This window comes from Fragaria vesca, linkage group LG3, assembly GCF_000184155.1.
Source record: "Fragaria vesca subsp. vesca linkage group LG3, FraVesHawaii_1.0, whole genome shotgun sequence".
NCBI lineage: Eukaryota > Viridiplantae > Streptophyta > Magnoliopsida > Rosales > Rosaceae > Fragaria > Fragaria vesca.
In genome coordinates, this window is record NC_020493.1 from 17,960,489 (window position 1) to 17,986,533 (window position 26,045).

The window sequence follows — 26,045 nt, forward strand, 5'->3', positions numbered from 1 at the left end:
TGGGTGCTGTTCCTGTCTCAGGAAAAAAAAAAAAATATTCAGGCCACTCTATAAAGTCTCATATCCAACTCTATCCTGGTGGAGTGCGTGAGGCTCTTCACAGGAAGGTACTGAATTCACTCTCACAGTCTCACTTACTGTTTAGTTTGTTTTTTCCACAATGGCAGGACATAAATGGATTAAGTGAGAATTTGAATCACTAGCCAGTAGCCACTATACATTGTAAGCACATTCTGTATAAAACCATAAGGCATCTAATGTTAAGGTTCATACATAGTGTGCGAGGTTCATTGTAACTCGGGAGTCAGGTATTACGTCTTCCCATCACATCAAACTATCACTAATAATAATATGGGTGTGGGGATGAGCCTCCTGACTCGGTTTCAAACCCTTGTTCAAAAAAAGAGAAAAAGAATTGGAGGTTTAAATGACATTAATTTCTTTGTGAATGATGACCATCCCCCAAATAACTTCGCATGCTCAGTTGTATAGTGTAGTTGGATACACAAACAGCCCAGCAGAGCGGCAACATGCATGCTTTCATTACCTTGATCAAACTGCCCTGCATTTCCGGAACCACCTTCCTTTCCTCGCCTCATCACTCACTACCAATCTTGTTGTAGAAGTCCCCCAGTAGTGATTATGTTAACTTGTTCAAACTACTTAATAGCTGCTTTGCCACTCACGAATTACACACCAAAAGCGAAGCCAGATAAGGAAAGGATCTACTTGACTCCATGGCCACCAACGCCCTTCATTTTCTCCCCTGCCGCATTCCATCAACTCTCCGACGTAATTTGACGTCGTGTTTCTTAATTAATCCATCTAGGATGACTAGAAGGTTAGCTTTCTCCACACGCCACACCATATCTTGCAGTTCCGAGCTAGCTAGAGAGAACCAGAGCCACCCTTTGGTGGAAGAGCGTGTGAGCTTGAAGAATTTTACTGAGCAAGCCAAGGATCTAATTAAATCCGACGTCGGAATGCCTCACTGGTTCTCGCCTTTAGACTGCGGCCAACCTTTACCCGGTTCACCTCTGCTTCTCTTTTTGCCGGGTACGTAACCAATAATAATTCAAACTACTCAACGTACTCTTTTTTTTTTTTTCTTTTTTCTTTTCTGCAACTGCAATTTGCAAAAGCTTTCAACCTTATGTAATTGTATCGTTCAAACTCTGCTCTGCAGGAATTGATGGCACTGGACTTGGGCTTATAATGCATCATCAGAAACTTGGAGAGTACGTTTTAACTTAACCTTCACTGTCCCTCATACAATGTCTATTACATATAGATTCTGTTATGTTTTAGTTTGATTTTTTTATATTTTTTTCCCAGCTAACTTCTCAAGTAAACAGTTTACTGCCTCTTTCCAATATTAAGTGCTGATTGAACTACATTCTAATTAGTTCCCCAGCCTAATTTATTCTTTGTTATTTGAAGGATTTTTGAGGTCTTGTGCTTGCATATTCCTCCCAAGGATCGAACACCATTTGCAGGTTCTTCCTTCTTTTTACTATGATACATATAGCATTGGAACTCTTTGTGGTGTAGATGCAGTTTTCTTCACTCGTCGTGTCCCTTATACATATCACTGCTGCCTGAAATGAAAATCACATTAGGAGATCAAATTATTATGTAATATATTGACTTTCAAATTTCTTATGTGACAGACTTGGTGAAGCTGGTAGAGAGAAAAATTCGTTCAGAGCATCATCGCTCACCTAATAGACCAGTATACCTTGTTGGAGAATCTCTTGGAACATGCCTTGCACTATCTGTGGCATCCCTTAACACTGATATCGACCTTGTTCTAGTCTTAGCAAATCCTGGTAACATATATTTGTTCCTTCATATTAAAGTTTTTTTAATGCAAGCATAGAAAAAGAGGGTATTAACTTGATGTAATTTCTCACTCAATTTAACACCTAAAATGATTATGTGCAGCAACGTCCATCAGCAAATCACCACTTCAACCCATATTATCTTTACTGCAGTTCATGCCCGACTTACTATCCAATCTTAGTCTTCCTCTTGTACTGAGTTCAATGGCAGGTGTGCTTTCCTTCTTTTATTTACTTGTTACTCGTGTCCAGAAAGATGCTAGCAACGGCTGAGCTGTTCATACCAAAAGTGATAAAAGAGTGTGGTTTCATTTGTGTTTGGACTTAGGAGACAGCTGATTTATGTTCAAGTGTTTAACTGATATATGTGATTTCATTAATCCACATTTGATGTTCTTAGTTCAAGTGAATTAAGGGCTCAAATTCCAATGCATGTAACAGAAAGTATATATATGTTTTGTAATGGTTTAATCTGCAGCTGTACTTTTTGCATCCATGTAGGTGCAATGCTGGCTGATTTAGAGAAGGGATTCGGAGGGGTATCATGGGATCTTGTTGCACCATCAATAGCTTACCTCTCTGTAAGACACAGTTTCGAGACATTACTCCTACCCAGAAGAAGTTAAATATCCACATCAGTACAGTACTACTTGTTCTTCTAGCTCACCATCTGTTACAAATTAATGCATTCTTTGGGCTGAAGTTTCTGTCATTTGATTTTTTTTGTCTTTTTACATTTATCTGTAATATTTTATTTTACTTTCCAAAAGGTGAGGTGAAATCTTGTGAAATGGGATTTAATGGTTGAAGTTCCAGGTTCTTGCAGATATCTTGCCAATAGAAACACTTCTGTGGAAACTACAAATGATTAATTCAGCTTCATCGTATGCCAATTCACGCCTCCATGCTGTAAAAGCTCAAACCTTGATACTTTCCAGGTTTCCTTTAAATTCCAAACCTAGTTCTTGCAATATTTTCATGCGAGCTATTATAATCATGCTTCATTCCAAATTTATTACATACACAAGTAATACAACTGACAAGAAAACAATTTGTTGCATTACCCTATCCTCATTTTAGAATACAGTGCTGATTTTGCTGTTATCTATTCAATAGCGGAAGGGATCCATTGCTACCTAGTAAACAGGAAGGTCTGAGACTCCGGCAGCTACTTGCGAATTGTGAGATCTGTACATTTGAAGACTGTGGCCATTTCCTCTTCTTGGTAGGATGATCTGATCATGAGCTAGTAGAAATTTGATCATAGTGCTCAAATGTGAATTAGTTTCTCCTCTGCTATACTAAGTTTTGACGTGTTATACAGGTATACAACCAAATGTTTCTGAGCTTAAATTACATGTGCCTAATATATTACACTCCAACTTTTGGCAGGAAGATGCTTTTGATTTGGTAACTGTTATCAAGCAGGTTGGTGTCTATCGTCGTTCAAAAGAACGAGATTTTGTTTTAGACTTCATACCACCATCACCTTCCGAGTTAAACGATGTTCTGGACAGATACAGGTCGGTTATACTTTCCTGGCGTATTAGACAGATTTATATGCATTCTAGTTAGGCTCTATTTGTGTCTTAATTCTTTTCCAGTATTGATATATTTCGTGATTATTATTAATGAATGTACGTGTATAGATGGATGAACATAACTATGAGCCCAGTGATGCTCTCAACTTTAGCAGACGGGGAAATAGTGAGGGGCTTAGCTGGGATTCCTTCAGATGGTCCTGTAGTGTATGTTGGTAATCACATGTTACTCGGACTTGATGCGTTTCCATTGGTAACGCAGTTGTTGGAACATAAAGGCATCCATCTGCGAGGGATAGCACATCCAGTTATGTTTATGAAATGGAAACAAGGAAAGTTAATGGAAGTACCATTTTCCAATGATTTCAGACTTATGGGGGCTGTTCCTGTCTCCGGAAAAAACTTTTTCAGGCTACTCTCCACAAAGTCTCATATCCTACTCTATCCTGGTGGAGTGCGTGAGGCTTGCCACAGGAAGGTGCTGAATTCACTCTCACTTATTGTTTACTTAACTGGTTTGAACTTAACCGGGAGTTTGAGTCACTAGTCTATATATTGCAACAGTTTCACAAAAGCTAACTATCACTTTTCAGGGGGAAGCATACAAGTTATTCTGGCCGGAACAGTCAGAGTTTGTGAGAATGGCTGCTAGATTTGGAGCGAAAATCGTACCTTTTGGTACGGTTGGGGAAGATGATTTCTGTAACGTAAGCTCACCAACCTTGTGTGCTGTTGTTGTTGCCCAGTTTGCAAATAGGGTTTAACTTATCAAGCTAGCGCAACTCATTTCATTACTGAGAAGCTGCTTATAGAAGTTGGTAAATGGTAAACAACGGTTTTCATAAACTAAAAGCTAAACTTGTACTAAACTTAAATACATGTAGAATCTGATTTGCCCCGCCTATGTGTCATTTTAAAGTAGTTGTCATGTACAACTTATCACTCATTATGGTCAGAATATATTACAATATCGTGTTGTGTTTTCTTCTCCTCAGATATTATGTGATTATGAAGACCAGATTAAAATTCCTTTCCTCAAGAAATATATAGATGAACTAACTGATGAAGTTGGAAAACTGAGGTACTAGATCTGTCAAGATAGTATTTTATTGTTAATGTCCTTATATCTCATGTATCACGATTTGGATGCATTCAACTAGAATGATTTTCTCCTTTTTGAATGTTGATGTAATTTGTGACCATAGGATTACCCTTGATGGGGAGGGAGGCAATCAAGATGTACACTTCCCAGGAATTCTACCAAAATCTCCGGGTCGGTATTATTTTCATTTTGGGAAACCAATTGAAACAGAAGGTTAGCATTTCAACTATAATCAACTAATTTTTTAAAACCGCCGTAAGTAGTCGAGTTTGTAAGAGCTTGAGTATGAACTCAAATCACGATAATGATGATTGGAGTTTACTTAATTAAATCTCAAACCATTTTGACATGAGCCTTTTGTAAGGATTAATCTATGGATATAGAAACCTTTTGAGGATATTGTGTTGCTCCCAACAGAAAAATTTGAAAGAAAAAAGTTTAAAAAAAAAAAAAAAAAAAAAACCTAAAGATCGACATTAGTAGAAAGGAAGTACTTGTTTTCGACACGAGTTAACTGTATTTTGTCCTTGGGTGATTATCTAATTGTGATGTGTATACATGCAGGGAGGACGGAGGAATTACGAGACAGGAAGAAAGCTCATGAACTGTATTTAGAAGTGAAATCAGAGGTTGAGAAATGCATTGCATATTTGCAGGAAAGAAGAGAGAGTGATCCTTACAGAAGCCTTGCGTCTCGGCTATTCTTCCAAGCCAGACATGGCTTTACATCTGAAGTTCCTGCATTTGACCTCGATTAATGAAGTGCTCTTATGATAAATGATTGAACAACGATAATCGATAGCAAATAGTTACTTCACCATGAAAAAACTTCTGTTTTATTGGAGCGGTTCTGGAATGGCGAATGGACTTTCATATTAGATTTTCTTCTGCATCTTTCTCTCTTCAGTTTGTTTCTGGTGTTCTTGCAGAAATATCCTGTGAAAGTATGGAGAGGCCGAGTCACATTGGTATTTCATAGAAAACAGGACCAAAGAGGAGTAGCTGCTAGCCTGCTATGTCCTGAAAGAGCAATTCAGTTGCTACTTACCAGGTGCCTGATTATAGAAATCAGCTATGTCATTAAGCTGTTGTCTGTCACATCATTCAACGAACTATGTTAACATAAAAAGAAATCTGGAATTTAACACAAACAAAACTAGTGCTGGGGAAAATACCCTACCATACAATGTTTTGAGCCATTGAAACCAGCCACTTCACCTAAAGAAAGCTTTCCAATACAATGGACGAGAATGGACTGCTTAATTATACCCCTTGCCATCAATCTACTTTCCACCTTCAGCAAATAACTAACTACAAAAGGGTGCCAAATTGAAAAGACGCCGTACAAGAAACCAAACAATTGAAATGAACTCAATGCAGGCATAAGAACCATGAGATGCTCGGGTACATAGGATCGATGGTTTGATACATATCAAACTCTTAACCATTCCATCAACTGATGCTGCTACTTGCAATTGAATGTTCTAGATCCCCGATACCATACACCAACATTGTAACCCAAAATAACCACCATTTGCATATATTAACTTCGTGACTATGCTTATATGTTTATGCCACATTCAGCAGAACCCACTTAAACTATAAGTGCAGTAACAAGATTAGGCCATTTTTTATATGTGCCCCATACAGATTGCAGGGGACGCAAAATACCAAGAAGAATACCACAACAAAGATTCATTATGACAATTGGATAATGAAAAATTCAAACAGATCTAATGAAAAATTCTGGAATCAAGAGACAGATCAATTGGATAAAAGGTCCTTCCATTTCATTTCAATTCCAATCCAAAGAACACCGATTACTACTTACATACATCATAAAAGCATCTACTCCAGAAATTGAACAATCACAAAACCCATAAACCCCTAACCGCTAACCCTAACTTTTCCCCCAAATCACAATAACTAACCCAAATCCTTCAAAAGCTGGTGAACTTGGTCACCGCCTTAGTCCCCTCAGAGACGGCGTGCTTGGCCAACTCACCAGGAAGCACAAGCCTCACAGCGGTCTGGATCTCCCGAGAAGTAATCGTCGGCTTCTTGTTGTACCTGGCGAGCCTAGACGACTCCTGCGCAAGCTTCTCGAAGATGTCGTTGATGAAGCTGTTCATGATACCCATGGCCTTGCTGGAGATCCCAATGTCAGGGTGGACCTGCTTGAGGACCTTGAAGATGTAGATCTTGTAGGTCTCCACGCTCTTCTTGTTCCTCTTCTTCTTCTTGTCGCCGGCGGCCGCTCCGGCCTCCTTGGGGAGCTTCTTTCCGGCCTTGGGCTTCTTCTCCGCCACGGTCTTCTCGGCCGGCTTTTTCTCGGCGGGCTTCTTCTCAGCTTTGGGCGCCATCGGAATTTTTCAAGAAATTGAAACTGAAAGTTTAGAGATGAGAAAATGAGGTGTTGAAATGTGTGGGATGAATGAGAAGAGGGGTTGGGTCGTCTGTTTATATATGTTGCTCGTTGGTCTTTCTATTGGTGGATAGGCGAAGGTGGGGGATCGGTGACGTGGCTATGAAGGATCGTTGGATTCCTGCGATTAAGACTGGATGATCAACGGCTGATAAATTAAATGCCACGTGTGTATCTATACGTGTTGGTGCTCATTTAAAAGCAAGAGAAAAATTTTCAAAGCGGGCTAGGCGGTTGGACTTGGGCAGGATCTCGGTTCATCTTTTAGAAAAGAAGAAAGCTAAACGACGACGTTCGGGAGGAAAACAGAGGGGATGAGTCTGAAGTGTCGTGCGTGGCGGAGACCCTGATATGGCAGGAAGCGTGGGGTGATGAGGGTTTGGATTTGAAGCGTGGCGGAGACGCCGAAATTGGCAATTGTCCCCTGCTCCTCTTTTTGCCCGGTAATTGAAGTTAACTCAGACTCTTCTTGATCTTCTCTCTTCAAGTGCAACTTCTGCATTTTTTGGTTTGTTAAACAGCATATAATATGACCATATATGTAATTTGAGTGTTTTTGTTTCTCAACTTGTGTAAGATTTGTTTTGAAGTTTAATTATATATGGAAGTTGAATTTAAAAAAATAAATAAATTATACTATTAGTTAATTAGTTAGTAGTAGCTAGAGTAGATCATAATCAACGTATAAGCGGTATAACGAACATATGTATAACTGAAAATGTTAACGCAGATTTTGTAATTAGGTTCGTCCATACTCCATAGCATATTTCTCATGAAAATTATTGTTCTTCGTCTTACTGACTGTTTCATCTCAGAACAACACAGATTTTATAGAGGTTTTTTTTTTGCTTAAACTTCGATGAAACAAGAGTAATTTATTGAAAAGAAAATAGAGTAATACACCATAGTAGGAACAGATTTCATAGAGTTCATAAACTACCATCTTCAAAAAACAAAGAAATGAAAACTAAAATGCAAAGTAGGGCTTAAATAACTGTGTACCTTGCCCAATTAATCAGATTATTAGCAGCATACGTAGAAAGGTGAAGACTTGGAATTACTATGGTAGACTTAAAGAATGAAATTTGGCAAAACCACCTTGTGCCCAGATTGAATTCCTTATTGTTAGCAAATTGCTTGAAAACAAAAACAAATCTTCCTTGCTGGAGTCAAAGAATGGTCAATGTATGAGGTTTTCTTCGGTTCTTAGCTTTTACCTCTTGGGATGATAAAGTAGTCAAAGAATGGTCAATGTATGAGGTTTTCTTCGGTTCTTAGCTTTTATCTCTTAGGATGATAAAGTAGTATGAGGTTAACTTCCAAAACTAATTGGCAATGAGTGGAGTGGCCCAAACTCTTATAAACCCACATACAAGGTCCCGTTTTTTCCGATGTGGGATATATATCTCAACACGCCCCCGCACGTGTAACTAATCTTTAAGCCTAACACGTGGACAACATATAGGGTGACGTGGAGTCCGTGGACGTGAGTAACCCGCTCTGATACCATGATAAAGTAGTTTGGGGTTCACATCCAAAACTAATTGGCAATGAGTAGAGTGACCCAAACCCTTATAAACTCACATACAAGGTCTCGTTTTTCCCAATGTGGGATATATATCTCAACATGAGGTTCTAACTAATCAGAAAATCAAAAGCAGAGTTCAAAATCTTGAAGTTCAAATGTGTCAATTTCAGTAAAACCTCTAATGTTTATTCAATCTAAATGCCCCAATATAACAAAATGCGATAAGGAATATGAGAAGCACATACTTTCCTTCATTTGCTTCCAAAATAAGAAAATGAGAGATGCAAAGGACTCGAAGTGCATACATTACAGCAAACAGGATCTTCACAGCTTACATTGCAAGGCCGCCAAGGCCTACTTGACACAAATGCCACACCAGGGTAAAATTAAAACCACCACACCAGCATAATATATGATTAAGCACAAGTTACAAGATACGACAGACAACAGTTCAAGTTTGCATCAGAGAGAGAGAAAGACATTGGTGCAAACCTTATGATTGAGCATGAGTAGAAGGATAGAAATCAACCCCGAGCCTGGAGTCTGGAGTCTGGACACTGAACTACAGTCCTTAATTAGATTTCTTTCTCTCAAAAGTTCAAAAATAGTTTCTCCTGCAGCTAATGCCTGTGAAATCCCTCAATCCCTCAACGTTTCTGCCTTTTCCATAATTTAGACCAGCATATATGCAGATCTACAATGAAGCTCAACAGGCCTCAACTGAGAGCTACTGTGAATTCCCATCTTGATATATACCTTGATTATGTTCATGTAAAGCTGGAGACTGAGCTTTTGGTTTTCTGATAAGCCTAAAATAGACTTATAAATAACCCTGCAATCACAATGAAGTTATCAATGGTAGTATAGAAAAGTAGGGTGTCTAGACTCAACGAAAAATTATGAAATTAAATCTGGAGAAACTAGACACACTGACGAAGACATAAACAAAATTTGGGGGAAAACTATGTAGTTTTGCTATGCTAACAAAATTCAGAAATATGACGGACAAAATGATCAAAAACAGAAAACTAAATTTGGGAATTTTGGTTTTGGAAATCAAATAATAAAAACTAGTTAGGAACTACTCCTCACCACTAGACAATGATTACACCTATGATGTGTTTACTAACATGTTCAATTCATTCGGATATCCTTACTTGCATCACTTGAGCACATATTTGCATTATCTTGCTCCACGAAATACCTAAGAAAATAACAAAGTTAAAACAATCTTTTTAAAGGAAAATAGCTAAGTTAAATGCAAAGGTTTAACTATAAAATAATCGCATTTTATGCTCCTATCATTTTCTTTAGAATTTTTCAAACTGTAACCTCTATTGTAATGAGGCCCTCTCGGGCTCCTAGAATAGGAGGCATTGTAGTAGAAGAAAAACGCAGACTTGATTATAATCTTCATCAAACTTCCTAAATCTCATGTTCTCTCTTAATTCTCTCCCTTCCTCCATGTTCTCTTCATAATCCTCTAACTGTTATTCCTTCTCTCCTACATCCCAATATGGAATGCATTACCAGCTCCTACATCACAGCAAGGAATGTATATCCTTAATAATTTGAATATATGGTTATGGTCTATCCTAATTCTAGTTAGATACAGAGAACATGAACTCTGATCCGCAAGCACAGTAAAATCAAATGCGCACCTTATTAGGAAAGCAAAAGACTACCAAGCAGAAGAGTTTTCCCAGTTCCCACAGAATTCGTTAATGATATACAGCCAAGTGGTTTTATCACTGGAGTTTGTAAGAAAGAATGTTCTGGAAATTTAGGCAAAAGGTCTCAAAATCAACCATATTTTGCTGATAACAAAGATGATTATAACATATTTTTGCAGAATTTAAGCACTGAATAGCACAGATCAATTGGGTATAAAGGTAATACATTTTGACACAACTAGAGCAAATTCGGCACACGCAAAAGCCAAAACGTCTGCTTCAGAAAGTGAACAGATGACAACCCCATCAAACATAGGAAACTAATAGAGACTATATGTCCCATACATAACCTGGCTGCAAGTTGAGTTCCATAAAAGTTGAGACTTGAGACTATGAATATCATATTAGCAACAATCATATAACGCCTAAAAGGACCCAAACATGAAACTCTACTCTCTCGTCTTTTATCCTTAGGCATGAAATTGATACCAGTTGACCAACATCAATAAGGTTATTTTCCACAACTGAAGTAATATCAATATTGCAAAATCAACAAAACCAAAGCTTCTAGTGGGATAACTAATACTTGCAATATTACACACCAGCATATTTCACAACTTGAATTGTGGAAAATGAACTTAAAACCAGTGAAGTAGTGAGAATTACTTTGACTCTGTGCTCAGAATCATTGATGTTGGGGGAATAGAAAATCATCAGTCATTCCAGAATGTCTCCCCACCTCTTAAGCAAAGCAATGAAGCATATATCGGCTTCAAAACGTTGCCATCTATTTTCAAGCTTCAGCAGAGCTTAAGAAAGCAAATGTAATGACACCATCCTAAAACCAATCAGTTGTATTACCAAAATAAGGAAATGTGCTCATCAAAAACACGACAACAACATGCATTAACACATCATCGCTCATCCAATGAAAATGTACATATCAAACTACTCGAGAAAATAGTGCTGCATCTCACAGATTATAAGCAAATTTTCAATAACATCCACATTCCATTGGAATCAACCACAACATAATGAAGAATTAAGCGCGGGAACATCATAGAGGGTATTCAGGACTAGCAAACTTGAGCAGAGTAACCAACCCAATCGTGCTTAACACACAAACCAAAACTCAATCTCCCATTTGATTCAAAAATTAGTAAATCCAGACTCTAAATTTGAAGAAATATCCAATCACATAAACTAAATTTTAGACTGTGCAATTGCTAACAGCTTCAAAACGAAAATAATTTCACCAATAAGAGAAAAAATCTAAAAAGGAACAGATCATTTGGGCAAAGGCAATTTCATTTCAACACAACCTGAACAAAATCAGTAATTACTTTACAACAGTCAAAGCATCTGAACCACAAAGTAAACAAATACTAAAACCATAAACCACTAACCCTAACTTCCCATCCCCTAAATCCACAAAAGCCCTAAACCCAAAGCCCATCCACATCCCAGCCCAACCCTTCAAGAGCTAGTAAACTTGGTCACAGCCTTAGTCCCCTCAGAGACGGCGTGCTTGGCCAATTCACCAGGAAGCACAAGCCTCACAGCAGTCTGGATCTCCCGAGAAGTAATCGTGGGCTTCTTGTTGTACCTTGCGAGCCTGGACGACTCCTGAGCAAGCTTCTCAAAGATGTCGTTGATGAAGCTGTTCATGATGCCCATGGCCTTGCTGGAGATCCCAATGTCAGGGTGAACCTGCTTGAGGACCTTGAAGATGTAGATCTTGTAGGTCTCCACGCTCTTCTTGTTTCTCTTCTTCTTCTTCTCTCCGGCGGCCGCTCCGGCTTCCTTGGGGAGCTTCTTGCCGGCCTTGGGCTTCTTCTCCGCCGGCGCTTTCTCCGCCACGGTCTTCTCGGCCGGCTTCTTCTCGGCGGGCTTCTTCTCAGCCTTGGGCGCCATCGGAAATTTTCTCAAGGGAAATTTGGGAACGAAATTGAAATTTTGGGAAGTTTAAGATGCGAAATGAGAAATTGAGATTTGTGAGGTGATTGATTTGGGGGTTAGGTCTTGTGTTTATATAGGAAGCTGGTTTGGGTTTCTATTGGATGATAAGAGAAGGCGCGGATCGGTGACGTGGTGGATATAGTCCGTCCGATATGGTTTAGTTCGACGAGGAGGCAAACGACTTAGATGGAACCACGTGGCATTTTCTAATTTGCACTAAAAAGAGGCGCGGATCGATGTGCTGGACAAAAAAGAGCGGGAGTTCCAGTTTTTTTTAGAGGAAGAGGAAGCGGGAATATCACCAACAATAGATAAAAAAATAAAAATAAAAAGCGGGATCCACCCTCTAATTCCACAGAATTCAAAATTCAAAATCTCATTTTGGAGAGCGGAGACCTTTTACCTTAACTTCGGTTAGTTTACTATGGTTTATGTTGGCATTTTGTAATTTGTACATGTATACGGATGTGAATGACTTTGTTTTACATTATCAAAAAAAAAAAAAATCAACTTTGTTTTACATCAATTTTTCTCGAATCCTTGCTCGCAAGTTACAACATTTCATGAATGTGAATGACTTACATATTTGACTCATGAAATTGTTGAATTTTCGATAAACCAAAGAAACTATGATCAAGATGTCAACAATCATAATCAAGTCGCATACTAATTTGTTTATTTGATTGGTTAAACCTAAATTTAGGTTCCAATGTGTATTATATCTAAGATGGAAGGAAAAACAATAAGTGAGGGCTAACGTGGTATGAGAAATTCTAGTTTATTCATTACAATGAAGTCGCACTAACACTTTTTTAACTTTTGAAAATAAAAGAAATTCACGAATAACAATGATAGGTTTTCAACCATAAAAAATTGTGTGTAAATCTCTTGCCGCTTAAAAAAACAAAAGAAACAGGTTCATATTTTGATATCTTGGTCTTCATAATACCCAAATAATTTCGTGAAGAGAGCCTAATTAATGAGGGAAAACGAAACGGTGAATCTATTGTTCGGTCAGTGAACTTTGAACACCCCTCCCTGAAGATTTGGCCCAGTATTATGTTCATAGCTTTTATGTTCTTTTTTGCTGTCAGGTGCAATTTTATGTTCATAGCTTGTGTAGTGGGAAAACTCTGAAGACTTCATTCAACACAATTGGCAAATATGAAAAATGAAGAATCAGAAAAACATATGAGAAATCAAACATTCAGTATCCAGCAAAAGATAAGCCAACGATATCAACATAAATCCAAATACCCATTTGATTTCCATTAGCAAATTACAAAGATAAAACAACCCAATTCCAGATCTGGGAAAACCAAAACCTGAGAATTGAAACCCAAAATCTACATCTAGATATTAATCACTTCCCAAATTGCCATCAGATCTCTCTCAAGCCCTCTCGCCCCTAATCCTCCTGGCAAGTTGAATGTCCTTGGGCATAATGGTCACCCTCTTGGCATGAATCGCACACAGGTTAGTGTCCTCAAACAGACCCACCAAGTATGCCTCCGCCGCCTCCTGAAGCGCCGCCACGGCGCTGCTCTGGAAACGAAGATCCGTCTTGAAATCCTGAGCAATCTCCCTCACAAGCCTCTGGAAGGGAAGCTTGCGGATCAGAAGCTCAGTGCTCTTTTGGTACTTCCTGATCTCTCTGAGAGCCACGGTTCCGGGCCTGAAACGGTGGGGCTTCTTCACTCCTCCGGTCGCCGGAGCAGACTTTCGGGCGGCCTTGGTGGCCAGCTGCTTGCGTGGAGCTTTTCCTCCGGTGGACTTCCGGGCGGTTTGCTTGGTACGGGCCATTGGGATTTGGGAGAAGAAGAGAAGGGATTGGAGGGTTTTGGGGAGAGAACGAGATTCAAAGAAGGTTGAAATGATGATGATGGGAATTTGGGGATGAGATTTGGGGGGATTTAAAGGGGAGAAGAGGTGAAAGGTTTAGGAGGGTGTAGGGAGGGAATCTGGGCCGTTGATAGGGACTATAATGGACGGTTGATATAGTAAGGGAGAGTGGTGGAGATGGCGATCCGCGTGCTCTTGTTATGACCAATGGGATTTCAAGCAGAGAGTGAGAGGTGAAATTTGGGCGGGTGTATAGAGAGAGAGAGAGAGTTTGGACCGTTGATTAAAACTGTAATGGATGGCTGATATTGTAAGAGAAGGTGGTGGAGATCGCGATCCGCGTGCTTCTGTTGTGCCCAATGGGATATGTTTCGGGACTTGATTTATAATATCATTCCCTGACTCATCTATTTCTTTTGTTTTTTTGGGAAAATATACCTCTCTATTCGACGGAACTACAAACCTAATTCCATGACTCCGAATTTCATACACCTATAATTTTATTTTTATTTGTGAATAAAAGAATTGTCATACTAAGGATACTCCATATACTTTATACAAAAGTTGCCAACAATTCACACGAGTTCAACACACATAGGTCTAATAATATCGATACTCTCCCCTCCCCCTTCATTAATCTGGACGAGAAACATGTATGGAGTTAAACTCTCTTACCGTAAGTCAAATTTAGCTTAGAAAACAAGAATATTCTTTGAAATCTTTTTTTAGCTTACCAAACTCTCCCATCATAAGCTAAATTCTTAACTAAATTAATAGCATTTTGGCTAGCTTTAGAAAGACTCCCACCGTAAGCTAAAACCTAAGGTAAAGTCATTTATTTTTCTTTTCTCATATATTTGTTTAAATCAATAATTAATCATAAAAAAATATTTTATAAATATATTCGATATGGAGCTCATATGAAATATTTTGTCGAGATATTCGCGATGGTTCTTAGTAACGAATTTTTTATTTTGATAATAATGTAAATTAAAATGAGAAATGTAAAGTTGAATAAAATAACATTTAATTTTAGCTTACAAACTTCATAAGTCAAATTTGGCTTACCAAATAGCTCAAGCAAAATTTTTTATCTTGGAAAATGTAATTTGGCTTATGGTGGAAGTAAACATAGGCTAAATTTGGTTTTTTAGCCTATAGTAAGAGATGGTCTAACACAAAATATCTCAGTATTAATGTGTGTGGTATTATTCTTTATAACTTAAACATGACTTTTCAGGTACTCAATTAGGATTTCAAATGATCATATACTAAGGGCAACTCCAACAGAGGGCCTAAAACCCAGTTTCAGTCCTATATATGGACTTTTCATCTCCAACGGGCCAAAAAATGGGTTCTGGTTTTGGAAATATAGGACCAAGTCCTATTTTCAGTCTTATATTTGGGACAATTCCAAGACCAAGACTGGATTTTAGGCTGGGCCAGAGAAGACCCTGACGCGACTCGCTCAGCAAGGACTCGGAGACGAACATGCGCTCCAGCTCCGTTTAAGTTGACGACGCGCGTAACTTGCTCTACAGAAACGTTCGCGCGTCTCTCTGCACAGCCGAGCCCCACGTCATGTGCAGCGGTCTGTCCTGCTGACCGTTGTGCAACTCCAACGATCCTGAAATGAAAGGCTCTGATTTCACACGAGACTTTGAAATGGACGGTCAGTGTTTGCGAGGTCCAACGGTCAAAAAAAAAAGTTACGGCCCAGCATTTTTACCTCATTATAAAACTCCTTTTACCAAAAAAAATCAGAAATAACATAAAAAATGTATAGATCCATTGGGAACTTTTTTTTTAAGAATTCTATATATACCAACCCAAGACTTCACAAATTCCTCACACCAAAATCCTTTTCTCCTTCCAAACTTTTCATTTATTCACTACATCTTGTTCTTCAAATTTTTTTTTCCAAGAGAAAAAAATGGGCAAAAGAAAGGATTCATGGAGACACAATGAAGAAGCTATTCTTTGCCAAGCTTGGATCACCATCACCACCGACGGTGCCACCGGAACAAATCAATCGGCGAATACAATGTGGGAGCGTATATCGGCCGAGTACAATGTACAAAAACCGACGACTTGCGTAAAGAGATCATCAGATAGTTGTAAGGCTCGTTGGAAGGTATTTAGTCCGCTATGTACGAAGTGGCGCGAATCTCTTACCCAAGCCGAAGCGGACCACCGAAGCGGCGAAAATAAGGAAGACGATGTAAGTATATTATTCATATGTTAACAAAATGTTTTATTTATTCTTTGTCATTTAATTTATAGAAAATTATGGTCTAGCTAGGTTGCTAAGTGTGTAACCATGAGCATATGAGCATATGAGCATTTAATTTTACTCATGCTAAAAGACAATATATTTTAGTGTAAGTAATATATAAATTACTTAATTTGTTGTGTAGCTCATGAGTATTAATAAATATTACTTCATTTTGTGTCTAGCTCATGAGAGCTAGGTCAATTTACTATGACAAAGTTGACACGGATTTTGTTTATGATCATTGTTGGCGATACTTGAAAAATACTATCAAGTTTGGGAAAACGCCTTCCACCGAAGCCATGAACTCGCGTATTTATACTCCTATCAACTTGGAAGAAGATGGAGCACAAGCCAATGAAGCGGAGCCAACTACAACAAGACAAGCACGACCTCAAGGACAAAAAGCTCAAAAGCTAGCAAAGAAAAAAAGCAAGCAACAAGATGCGGATGACTTACGCATTCAAATGCAAAAGGCCCAAGAACAAAGTGAACGTGAATATCTACAAAGGCAATAACAATTTGAGCAAATTAAACAACTTGAGCAACGCGCTTCGGATGATCGTATTATGATGGTTGATCTATCAACGTTCGATACTCCAAGAAAGAGGGGTTATTGGGAAAGGAGACAACAAGAGATAATTAATAGGGAGGAAGCACCCTCAAGTTCTCCGGTGAACCCTTAAGATCAAGCCCCCACCGAGTATCAAACACCAACCGAAGGAGGCAACCGTAACTTGGCCAATTATGTTCTGGTTCATGAAACACAATGGATGAACTAGAATCATCAATTAGGAAGTATCCATTTAATTTACCTAAATAAATGTTGTTGTTTTTTTTTGAAAGACCTAAATAAATATTGTTGTTTGTTTCTAGTTGTAATTTTTTTTAAGTTATGAATAAAAAGTTATTATTTTTTATGGCACATGATAACCATTCATAAAAAGCAATCACTCGACATAAAAACCTTTAACTTTTATTGAATAGCAAAGGCAAATGCACACCACACAACGCAAGAAAGCAAAAGCAAAAGCTCTCTGCACACCACAGAACACAAGAAAGCAAAAGCTCTCTGCACACCACACAACACAAGAAAGCAAAAGCAAAAAGAAAGGCCATGAGAAACCAGCAACTTATTGAAAGCAATAAATTTAAAGCTCATCACTGGTCATTCTCATCAGCTTGCAGCTTCATGCTCCACATGTGATTAAATAGATCATCCTTGAGGTTTTTATTCATCACTGGACATCTTACCTCCCAATAGCGATGCATGAATTGATTTAGCATGTTCGGATTGCGATGAACAGAGGTGTCTTGATCAAGGATTCTGTCATATATATGTGCCTTTTTTGGTATGGTGAGAATGTCATTCGGATCAAATGGCTCAGCTGCATCTTCATCATGCTCATCTTCAACAATCATATTATACAAGATAATGCATGTCATCATGATGAACTGAAGATTCTCATTACTCCATCCACGAGTTGGCCCTGTTATGATTACCCAACGAGCTTGAAGAATACCAAAAGCTCTCTCCACATCTTTTCTGTATGCTTCTTGCATCCTTGTGAAATGTTTTGTCTGCGACGTCCTCGGGTTTTTGATTGCTTGAACAAATGCGGACCATTTTGGGTAAATGTCATCAACAAGGTAATAACATTGCCCATAATGCCTATTTTGTACTTCATCGCTCACCTGAGGAGTTTCACCACGAGACACATCATTAAACAAAGGTGATTGTCCAAGGACATTAATATCGTTTAGGGAACCTAGAAGGCCGAAGAAGGCGTGCCAAATCCAAGTATCATAGGATGCCACTGCCTCCAAGATGATTGTTGGTTTCCCCTTATAGCCAGTATACTGCCCTCCCCATCCGGTGGGACAATTTTTCCACTGTCAGTGCATACAATCGAGGCTCCCGATTATTCCTGGAAATCCTCTTTCTGCTGCCTTGTCGAGAAGCCGTCGCAGATCTGCCGGTGTTGGTCGACGGAGGTAATGCTCATGGTACACATTCCATATTTCTCTGATGAAGTGTTCCAAAATCTCGATGGCAGTGGATTTTGCAATATCCATGTAATCATCAAAAAAGTCGGATGTGACCCCATATGTGAGTTGTCTCATGGCGCATGTAAGCTTTTGTTCAGTGGATAGGCCGACTGTCCCAGTCGCATCTCTTCCTTGAACAAAATATGGATCGTACTTGGCCACGTCGCGCATCATCCTGTCAAATACCCAAGGTTGCAACCAATTGGGGCCCTCCCTTCACCACCCCCATGGGGATGGTCTACAGGGTTCATAACTACTCCTCTTACTACAGGACGCTTACCTAGCCAACATTTCGATCCGGCTTTACCCAAACTTTTCTGGTTCACGTACCCCAATATTCCCCACTTGTCCGACTGTCGTTGAGCAGTTTTTGCATATCAAACGGACCTCCCCAGAAGGTAATTTTAATGTGGCCGATTTCCCCTCTTTTGCAATCAGTTTCGCTACAGCACCTGCTGCTCTAGCTAATTGTCCACCCTTTCCAAGTGTGATTTCTATGTTATGTAAGGTCGTGCCTAAGGGCATATCGGTTGAAGTAGATTCTTCTTTTTGATCAATCAAAACCCCTTCTACGAAATATATTTGGTTCGTACCTGCATGGATCCGTGAAGTATAAAGCTTTCAGACGTTGATCCATGATCTCTCTGTTTCTGGCAGTATACGAACGACCTTCCGAAGAACCACCCCATTGTGAATCCTCTTCTTCCAGATCTTGGATTTGCAAGGCAGCAGCAGACATCATCATGGATCTTCGTTGGTTTCTCGTAACGGCCTCTTCTTGATCTTTCATAAACCATATTGTCAAATGATTCATTGTAGAAAAACAGTTTCACAAAATCAAAAGGAAACAATATGAAGATTTTGATATGAGAAGAGTGTTGTGAATTTGTGAGGAATGAGGATGATAATGACCTCATATTTATGGACAATTTGAGATGATATAAAAAAGATAAGATATGACACGTGTCGGACAAATATAACCTGTAATCTAGATAGCCAATTAGTGTTTGACATGTGGCGACGATAATCACATCCGAACTCAGTTGTTTGTCGTATACACCGACACAACACAAGATAATATCTGTCAATAATTTGATTATTTGTCATATATGCCGACATAAAACGACAAAAAATTAGTATGTATTAATTATTTTTTTAATTAACAAAATTATATTTAATTATAAGAATAATTTAAAATTTTGTGATAAAATAAAAATTGTGAACTTTTATTAACTTAATAAGGTTATTAACATATTATTTAATATAATATTCATAAATATACCACATATAACTTATTTTAATCAACAAAAATGAATATAAGACCTCATATAGGACTCATTGTTGGAGATGAGAAAATGAGTCCTAAATGAATAGTGCAATAAAGAGATCTTATAATTGATATAGGATTCCAAATCCAAGACCATGGTTGGAGTTGCCCTAATCTCACACTTTTTCCAACACGTAGTAGTTTGATTAACCAAAATATTAATAGTGTAAATGTAACAAAATTTCCTATAATCACGGGCATGTCATACATTTACAAAGTAATAAGGGAAAATGCCCATTTAGTACTAATTTAAACCTCTCATTTCTCATTCCAATGACAATCTTTTTCATTAGCCCATTTAAATATAAGGTAACATTTTTTATGCCCAAATGTACAAATTTTTACTAAAGTCTTAACAAACCATATTATTTTAAGACTATTTTACTCTCACCCCTTAAATATACATAGAGAGAGAAAATGGAAGAGAGAGAATACTTGGCCGGAACCTTATCGGACTCCGGTCACCGGCCGCGGGACTTTGGTTGCCGGATTTCCCTGGTCGCCGGATTCCGATCACCGGTAACTGACCCCCAATAATCAGTTACTGACCCCTAATAACTTAGTTACTGACCCCTAATAACTTGGTTACTGACACCCAATAATTTAGTTACTGACCCCTAATAATCAGTTACTGACACCCAATTACTGACACCCAATAATCACTTACTGGCCCTTAATAATCAGATTACAAACCTCAAATAATAACTTACTGACCTCAATAATCACTTATCAATCCTCAATAATCACTTACTAACCTCAATATTCAAACGTAAGGATAAAAAAAATAATAATAAAACCTCTAACTGACTTGAATTTATGCTCTGGGTAAGAAATTCCAGATGAGGAAAGCCTCCTTGGGAGAAAACCATTGTTTGTAACTCGAAAGACTTATAACCAAGGTAAAGCACCCATAACTTTGGCAGCTTCTTCTCCAGTATTTCTATATGGTCACCCTTCAGTTCTGTGCTAACCAGTGTTATCTTGGTGAGGTCTGGATAGCCCCGGAGCTGTTCCGGTAACTCTAACATTTTCCCGAACAGTCGCAGCTTGTATAAATGAGGGAGTCGACGTCGAATAGGAGAGATCGGAGGTCATTGGTGGCTTGGATGATGTCTCGATAGTGAACGCGGCAGACGCAGTCTTCGGAGGCAGTTTTCATGGCGATTTGAAGGCGTTGGCCACGATATGTTGATCGGAGATGGAGTTCCAAGCGCGGCAGACACGGCTGGAGCGAGTGAGGTCGAAGATCGAGGTCGAGGTCGAGATTGAGAAGCTCGTCAGCGAGGCAGCGCCGCTTCTGCTTCGAACGGACATCCAGATCGGGAAAATTAGAAGCTAGTGGCTCCACCACGGTGGTTCTAGATTTGACAGCTCCTTCACGTCGATCCTCTTCCCAACGGCGACAGAAGACGAATCTCCGGCCTTGATTATCTAGTGGAGGAGACCTGGTCGGAGAAGAAGAAGAAGAAGAAGAAGAGAGAGAGAGAGAGAGAAGAGTTTAGTGGTTGAAATTAAATTCAGGGCAGAAACGTCATTGTCTTCAGAATGGGCTTTTGACTTCTTTTTTTTCATTTAAGGGGTATGACTTTTTTGATTTTGTGTAAATGGGCATTTTCCCAAGTAATAATAAGAGTAGAAGTATCAATATTCTGAGTATGATTACATAATCTCAAATAAATACCCATAGGGTTCAACATCTACATTGCCAAGTAAATGCCAACATTACCTTTTAGAGGCTCCTATACCGTAAAGACATGTTTGTTTCACAAGATTGTTACATGTTACTAACCACGTACCTTAATTTTTATGAAAGTCTTGGACTCCTCAAGCATGATTAAATGTAGCATTTCGTTACCAATCCAAACCTAAATACTCGTGAAGGCCGTACCACCAATACATATGTAGCTAGTCATGTAGATCAGATATTCACGATATGCAAAAGTGTCAACTCATATACGTGAATATATAAGAATTAGTATGAAGTCGGTAGTCGGTATCCTTTGTGTGATGAACTAAATACATACAGTTCACATGGGGAAACAAGTAATCACAAATATAACTTCAATCTTTTCACCAAGATGAACCGGCGGTGTTTGATTGTAATACAATGTTGAAAATGAATTTGCATAACGTTCACAATATACATGGATTGGTTATATATATACTCATATGGTCAAATCAAGTTACATCAGATATTGGAATGAACTAACAATTTTTTTAAAAACCCAAACACGAGAAGCTAAGAGTGATATAAGTCGATTTTTAGTTAAATCTAGCAACAGTTTGAAAACTTAGCTATTGATATAACAATTTTGTTTAAGCAGCAACAGTTATTTGTAAGTTATGTGATATGTATAATGAATCATAAACCAATACACCTAGACAGAAGAAAGATAGAGAAGATAGGTTTTGCTTTATAAATTTATGACTGGGTTGAAAATTTATAATTTGATTTAGCAATATTTAGATTTAGCAATCATTTAGATATACATATTGTTAGAGCTCCTATTTATCTAAAGAATTGACATATTGCATAATTTTGTTTGAATAGCAATACATTGGAGATACTCTAAAATGAGCGAATGCTTTATGACAACTAGGGTAACAAAAGACTACTTCTATTCTCTTGTGTAGTGTTCATGTCGAATATTTATGAAATTAGAAACTAATGAGGTGATTTATACAATATTGAAACTAGAGCAAGAGTACAAAGATCAATAGAGGTGATTATATGGTAGATTTGGTGAAATATATACAAATGCAAATTTTTATTGATCTCAAAGGATTGTTATAAGACTTTGGGTTTATAGGTTTGTATTACTCGTAGTAATACTGGAGTAGCGGGAGTTTTAAACTAAAGATTAAAGAAGATGAGAATTGTAAGTTTGTGCTACTCCTCGAAACATCATGTTTGTGACAAAGATAACGCCAATCTTATCAACCGATGAATTGAAGAGGTTATTTACATGAATACACCAATGTATTTTGAACCGAATTTTTTTTATCAGGTAAATAACTCAAATATTATAACTTCGTGAGTCGAAGTTACAACTTTCTACCTATTAAGGGGAGACTATGCCGTTAGCCCAAATGGTACTGTGCTGAACCTATATGTTAGTTACACGTTATATTTTGTTTTAAATAAATTAGTTTTAAGAAAGAAAAAGAAAAAGAAAAAAAGTTGCATAACTGAACGAAATGGACAATGAAACAATCCCATGAATTATTAATCAAAACTCATCTCCTACCGATGGGTCGATCCTAAAAATCCAGAAATTCTCAATGTGTTTCAACCCAAAAATGAAGCTCACTCGTCCTCGTCGTTCACTCCCAAACCCTCTCCTTCACTCCATACCCAGGAACCTCAGCACCTCTTCCAATCCAACCCCCAAAGACAATGACGAAAACGACGACGCCCACTTCATTTCCAACCTCTCCGACGTCGTTCGAGGGAAGCAGAGCTGGAGAATCGCCCTCAGCGACCCCTTCATCTCAGCCTCGCTAAAACCCCACCACGTCGAGAAGGTTCTGATCCAGAACGTGAGTAATCCCAGGTTAGCCTTGCGTTTCTTTAATTTTCTGGGCTTGCATAAATCCTTCAACCACTCTACGGCGTCGTTTTGCATTCTGATTCACTCGCTGGTTCAGTCTAGCCTCTTCTGGCCTGCTACTTCGCTTTTGCAGACGCTATTGCTTCGTGGGTCGAACCCAGATGAGGTTTTCCGGTGGCTTTTGAGTTCGTATAAGAAATTTGAATGTGGGTCGAGTTTGGGTTTTGATTTGCTGGTGCAGAACTATGTGCAAAATAAGAGAGTGTTGGATGGTGTTGTGGTTGTGAGGTTGATGAGGGAGTGTAAATTGGTGCCTGAAGTTAGAACCTTGAATGCTGTTTTAAATGGGTTGGTGAGAATCAGGCATTTCAATGTGGTTTTGCAGCTGTTTGATGAGTTTGTCAATGTTGGTCTTCGGCCGGATGGTTATATGTACACTGTGGTGGTTAAGAGTTTGTGTGAATTGAAGGATTTGCATAAGGCTAAGGAAGTGATTTGGTACGCGGAGTCAAATGGGTGTGAGTTGAGTGTTGTTACGTATAATGTGTTGATTCATGGGCTCTGCAAGAGCCAGAGGGTTTGGGAGGCGGTGGAAATCAAGAATATGTTGAGTCGGAAGGGACTGAAAGCAGATGTGGTTACTTATTGTACATTGGTGCTTGGGTTGTGTAGAGTGCAAGAATTTGAGGTTGGTGTGGAGCTAATGAAGGAAATGATTCAGCTGGGGTTTGTTCCAAGTGAAGCGGCTCTTTCGGGGCTTATGGAGGGATTGAGGAGGAAGGGGAAGATTGGAGATGCTTTTGATTTAGTGAACAGAATGGGAGAAGTTGGGGTGGTGCCTAATTTGTTTGCTTACAATGCATTGATCAATTCTTTATGTAAAGACGGGAAGCTGGATGAGGCGGAGTTGCTCTTTGACAACATGGGGAAGAAGGATTTGTTTCCCAATGATGTAACATATTCTATTCTGATTGATTCGTTCTGTCGGAGGGGAATTTTGGACACTGCACATTGTTATTTTAATAAATTGATCAATGCTGGGATCAGATTAACTGTGTATCCCTACAATTCTTTGATAAGTGGGGAATGCAAGTTTGGAAAGTTGACTGTGGCGGAATCTCTCTTCAGTCAGATGATGAGTAGAAGTGTGGAACCAACTGTTGTAACTTACACATCACTGATAAGTGGATACTGCAAAGGAGGAGAACTGCAGAAGGCATTTACACTATATCATGAAATGATGGGAAGAGGCATTGCACCAAACACTTATACCTTCTCTGCAATTATTTCAGGTCTTTGTCATGCAAGCATGATGCCGGAAGCAAGTAAATTCTTTGATGAAATGGTGGAAAGAGGCATTATGCCAAACGAGGTGACATACAATCTTTTGATTGATGGGTACTGTCGGGAAGGTAACATTACTAGAGCTTTTGAATTGCTTGATGAAATGCTCAAAAGTGGTCTTTTACCGGACACATATACATATAGACCTTTAATAAGTGGCCTTTGTTCCACGAGTGGAGTGTCTGAAGCGAAAAAGTTTGTAGATGATCTTCACAAGAAGAATTTTAAGTTAAATGAGATGTGCTACAGCGCACTACTGTATGGTTATTGCAAGGAAGGAAGATTATATGATGCATTAGGTGCCTGTTGTGACATGAGTGAAAGAGGAGTAGACATGGATCTAGTGTGTTATTCCATACTTATCTGTGGAGCTCTTAAACAACAGGATACCCAAAGATTATTTGGTATCGTAAACGAGATGCATAATCAAGGATTGAGGCCTGATATTGTAATCTATACAAGTATGATTGATGCATACGGGAAAACAGGAAAACTTGATAAGGCAGTTGGACTTTGGGATATAATGGTTGGTGAAGGATGCTCCCCTAATGTTGTAACATACACGGCCTTGATATTTGGATTATGTAAGGCAGGCTGTATTGATAAAGCCGAGCTTCTTTGCAAGGATATGCTCGTGGGTGATGCCCTTCCCAATCACGTCACATATGGTTGTTTCTTAGATCACTTCAGCAAAGAAGGTAGCATGGAGAAAGCTGTGCAACTTCACAATTCCATGCTTGCTGGGTTCTCAGCCAATACTGTCACATACAATATACTTATTAGGGGTTTCTGCAAAATGGGCAACTTTCATGAAGCTTCAGAGCTCCTGGTTGAGATGACAAACCATGGTATTTACCCCGATTGCATCACCTATTCAACATTTATCTTTGAGTATTGCAGGACGGGCAATTTGCTAGAAGCTATTAGGTTGTGGGATGTTATGCTGGATAGGGGTCTGAAGCCTGATATTGTAGCATATAACTTTTTGATATATGGTTGCTGTGTCACCGGGGAACTGACCAAGGCTTTTGAGTTGCGTGATGACATGATCAGTAGAGGGTTGAAACCAAATCAAGTTACATTAAACACACTAAGTCGTGGAACTTCCCTTACTAGGTAAATATTGTCCACCACTGCTAGTCATTCTTGAAGCATCATTGATCTGTCAAATAGGTTAGCAGACAGGGGATTAGTGGGTTACTGTAGCTTCTCTGGTACTTACCAGAGCTGTGATGGTTCAGTATTCACAATTTTGTAATTTAGGTGTACATCGGACCTTTTCGAGGTGTCCCCCATTCTTTTATGTAAATATTTACAACCCTGTAGTGCTCCTGTATGGTAAGGTTAGAGGTGTAGGAGTCTTACAGAGACAGTGTATTGTACCATTGACGATTTGAAGGAGATGAGCAACAGGCTCAGACATGCCTAATTCACAGCATGGAGAGAAATAAACCCCTTGCAAGAGGGCTTTTGTTGCAACTTGTAATAGTTCTCTGATTTTTTCTTTTCCCCTTTAAGTCACTTGAAATAGCTGTTGCATACTTGGAATGAAAGTTAATCTATCTGGTGCATATTTGATCTCACCGATGCC

General features: G+C 38.8%; 6 protein-coding genes across 6 annotated transcripts in view; 2 read left to right on the forward strand and 4 right to left on the reverse strand.

Moving 5' to 3' along the window:
• LOC101296642 (probable histone H2B.1-like) overlaps positions 1-6,906 on the reverse strand; it is a 29,242-nt gene extending 22,336 nt beyond the window's left edge. Inside the window, exon 1 of the mRNA XM_004294535.1 lies at positions 6,872-6,906. The gene's annotated coding sequence lies outside the window, so the exon portion shown is untranslated. The remainder of the gene's footprint in view (positions 1-6,871) is intronic.
• Positions 831-5,242, forward strand: LOC101294928 (acyltransferase-like protein At3g26840, chloroplastic-like). The gene is made up of 14 exons (XM_004295883.1): positions 831-1,056; positions 1,187-1,238; positions 1,441-1,496; positions 1,671-1,829; positions 1,945-2,052; positions 2,343-2,422; positions 2,658-2,779; positions 2,958-3,066; positions 3,234-3,364; positions 3,491-3,860; positions 3,976-4,089; positions 4,378-4,463; positions 4,588-4,697; positions 5,049-5,242. The coding sequence occupies exons 1-14, from the start codon at positions 831-833 to the stop codon at positions 5,240-5,242; spliced, it is 1,917 nt and encodes a 638-aa protein (XP_004295931.1).
• On the reverse strand, positions 6,255-12,111 carry LOC101296358 (probable histone H2B.1-like). The gene is made up of 2 exons (XM_004294534.1): positions 11,595-12,111; positions 6,255-6,834 (listed from the first exon to the last, which is right to left on the reverse strand). The coding sequence occupies exons 1-2, from the start codon at positions 12,022-12,024 to the stop codon at positions 6,425-6,427; spliced, it is 840 nt and encodes a 279-aa protein (XP_004294582.1). The 5' UTR covers positions 12,025-12,111; the 3' UTR covers positions 6,255-6,424.
• Positions 12,112-13,306: 1,195 nt separating this feature from the next.
• Positions 13,307-13,947, reverse strand: LOC101296938 (histone H3.2-like). Its single transcript, XM_004294536.1, has one exon. The coding sequence runs from the start codon at positions 13,870-13,872 to the stop codon at positions 13,462-13,464; it is 411 nt and encodes a 136-aa protein (XP_004294584.1). The 5' UTR covers positions 13,873-13,947; the 3' UTR covers positions 13,307-13,461.
• A 3,397-nt stretch (positions 13,948-17,344) lies between these two features.
• Positions 17,345-18,403, reverse strand: LOC101295213. The gene is made up of 2 exons (XM_004295884.1): positions 18,091-18,403; positions 17,345-17,952 (listed from the first exon to the last, which is right to left on the reverse strand). The coding sequence occupies exons 1-2, from the start codon at positions 18,401-18,403 to the stop codon at positions 17,345-17,347; spliced, it is 921 nt and encodes a 306-aa protein (XP_004295932.1).
• Positions 18,404-22,859: 4,456 nt separating this feature from the next.
• On the forward strand, positions 22,860-25,928 carry LOC101295503 (putative pentatricopeptide repeat-containing protein At5g59900-like). The gene has a single exon (XM_004295885.1). The coding sequence runs from the start codon at positions 22,860-22,862 to the stop codon at positions 25,572-25,574; it is 2,715 nt and encodes a 904-aa protein (XP_004295933.1). The 3' UTR covers positions 25,575-25,928.
• The last annotated feature ends 117 nt before the right edge of the window (positions 25,929-26,045 follow it).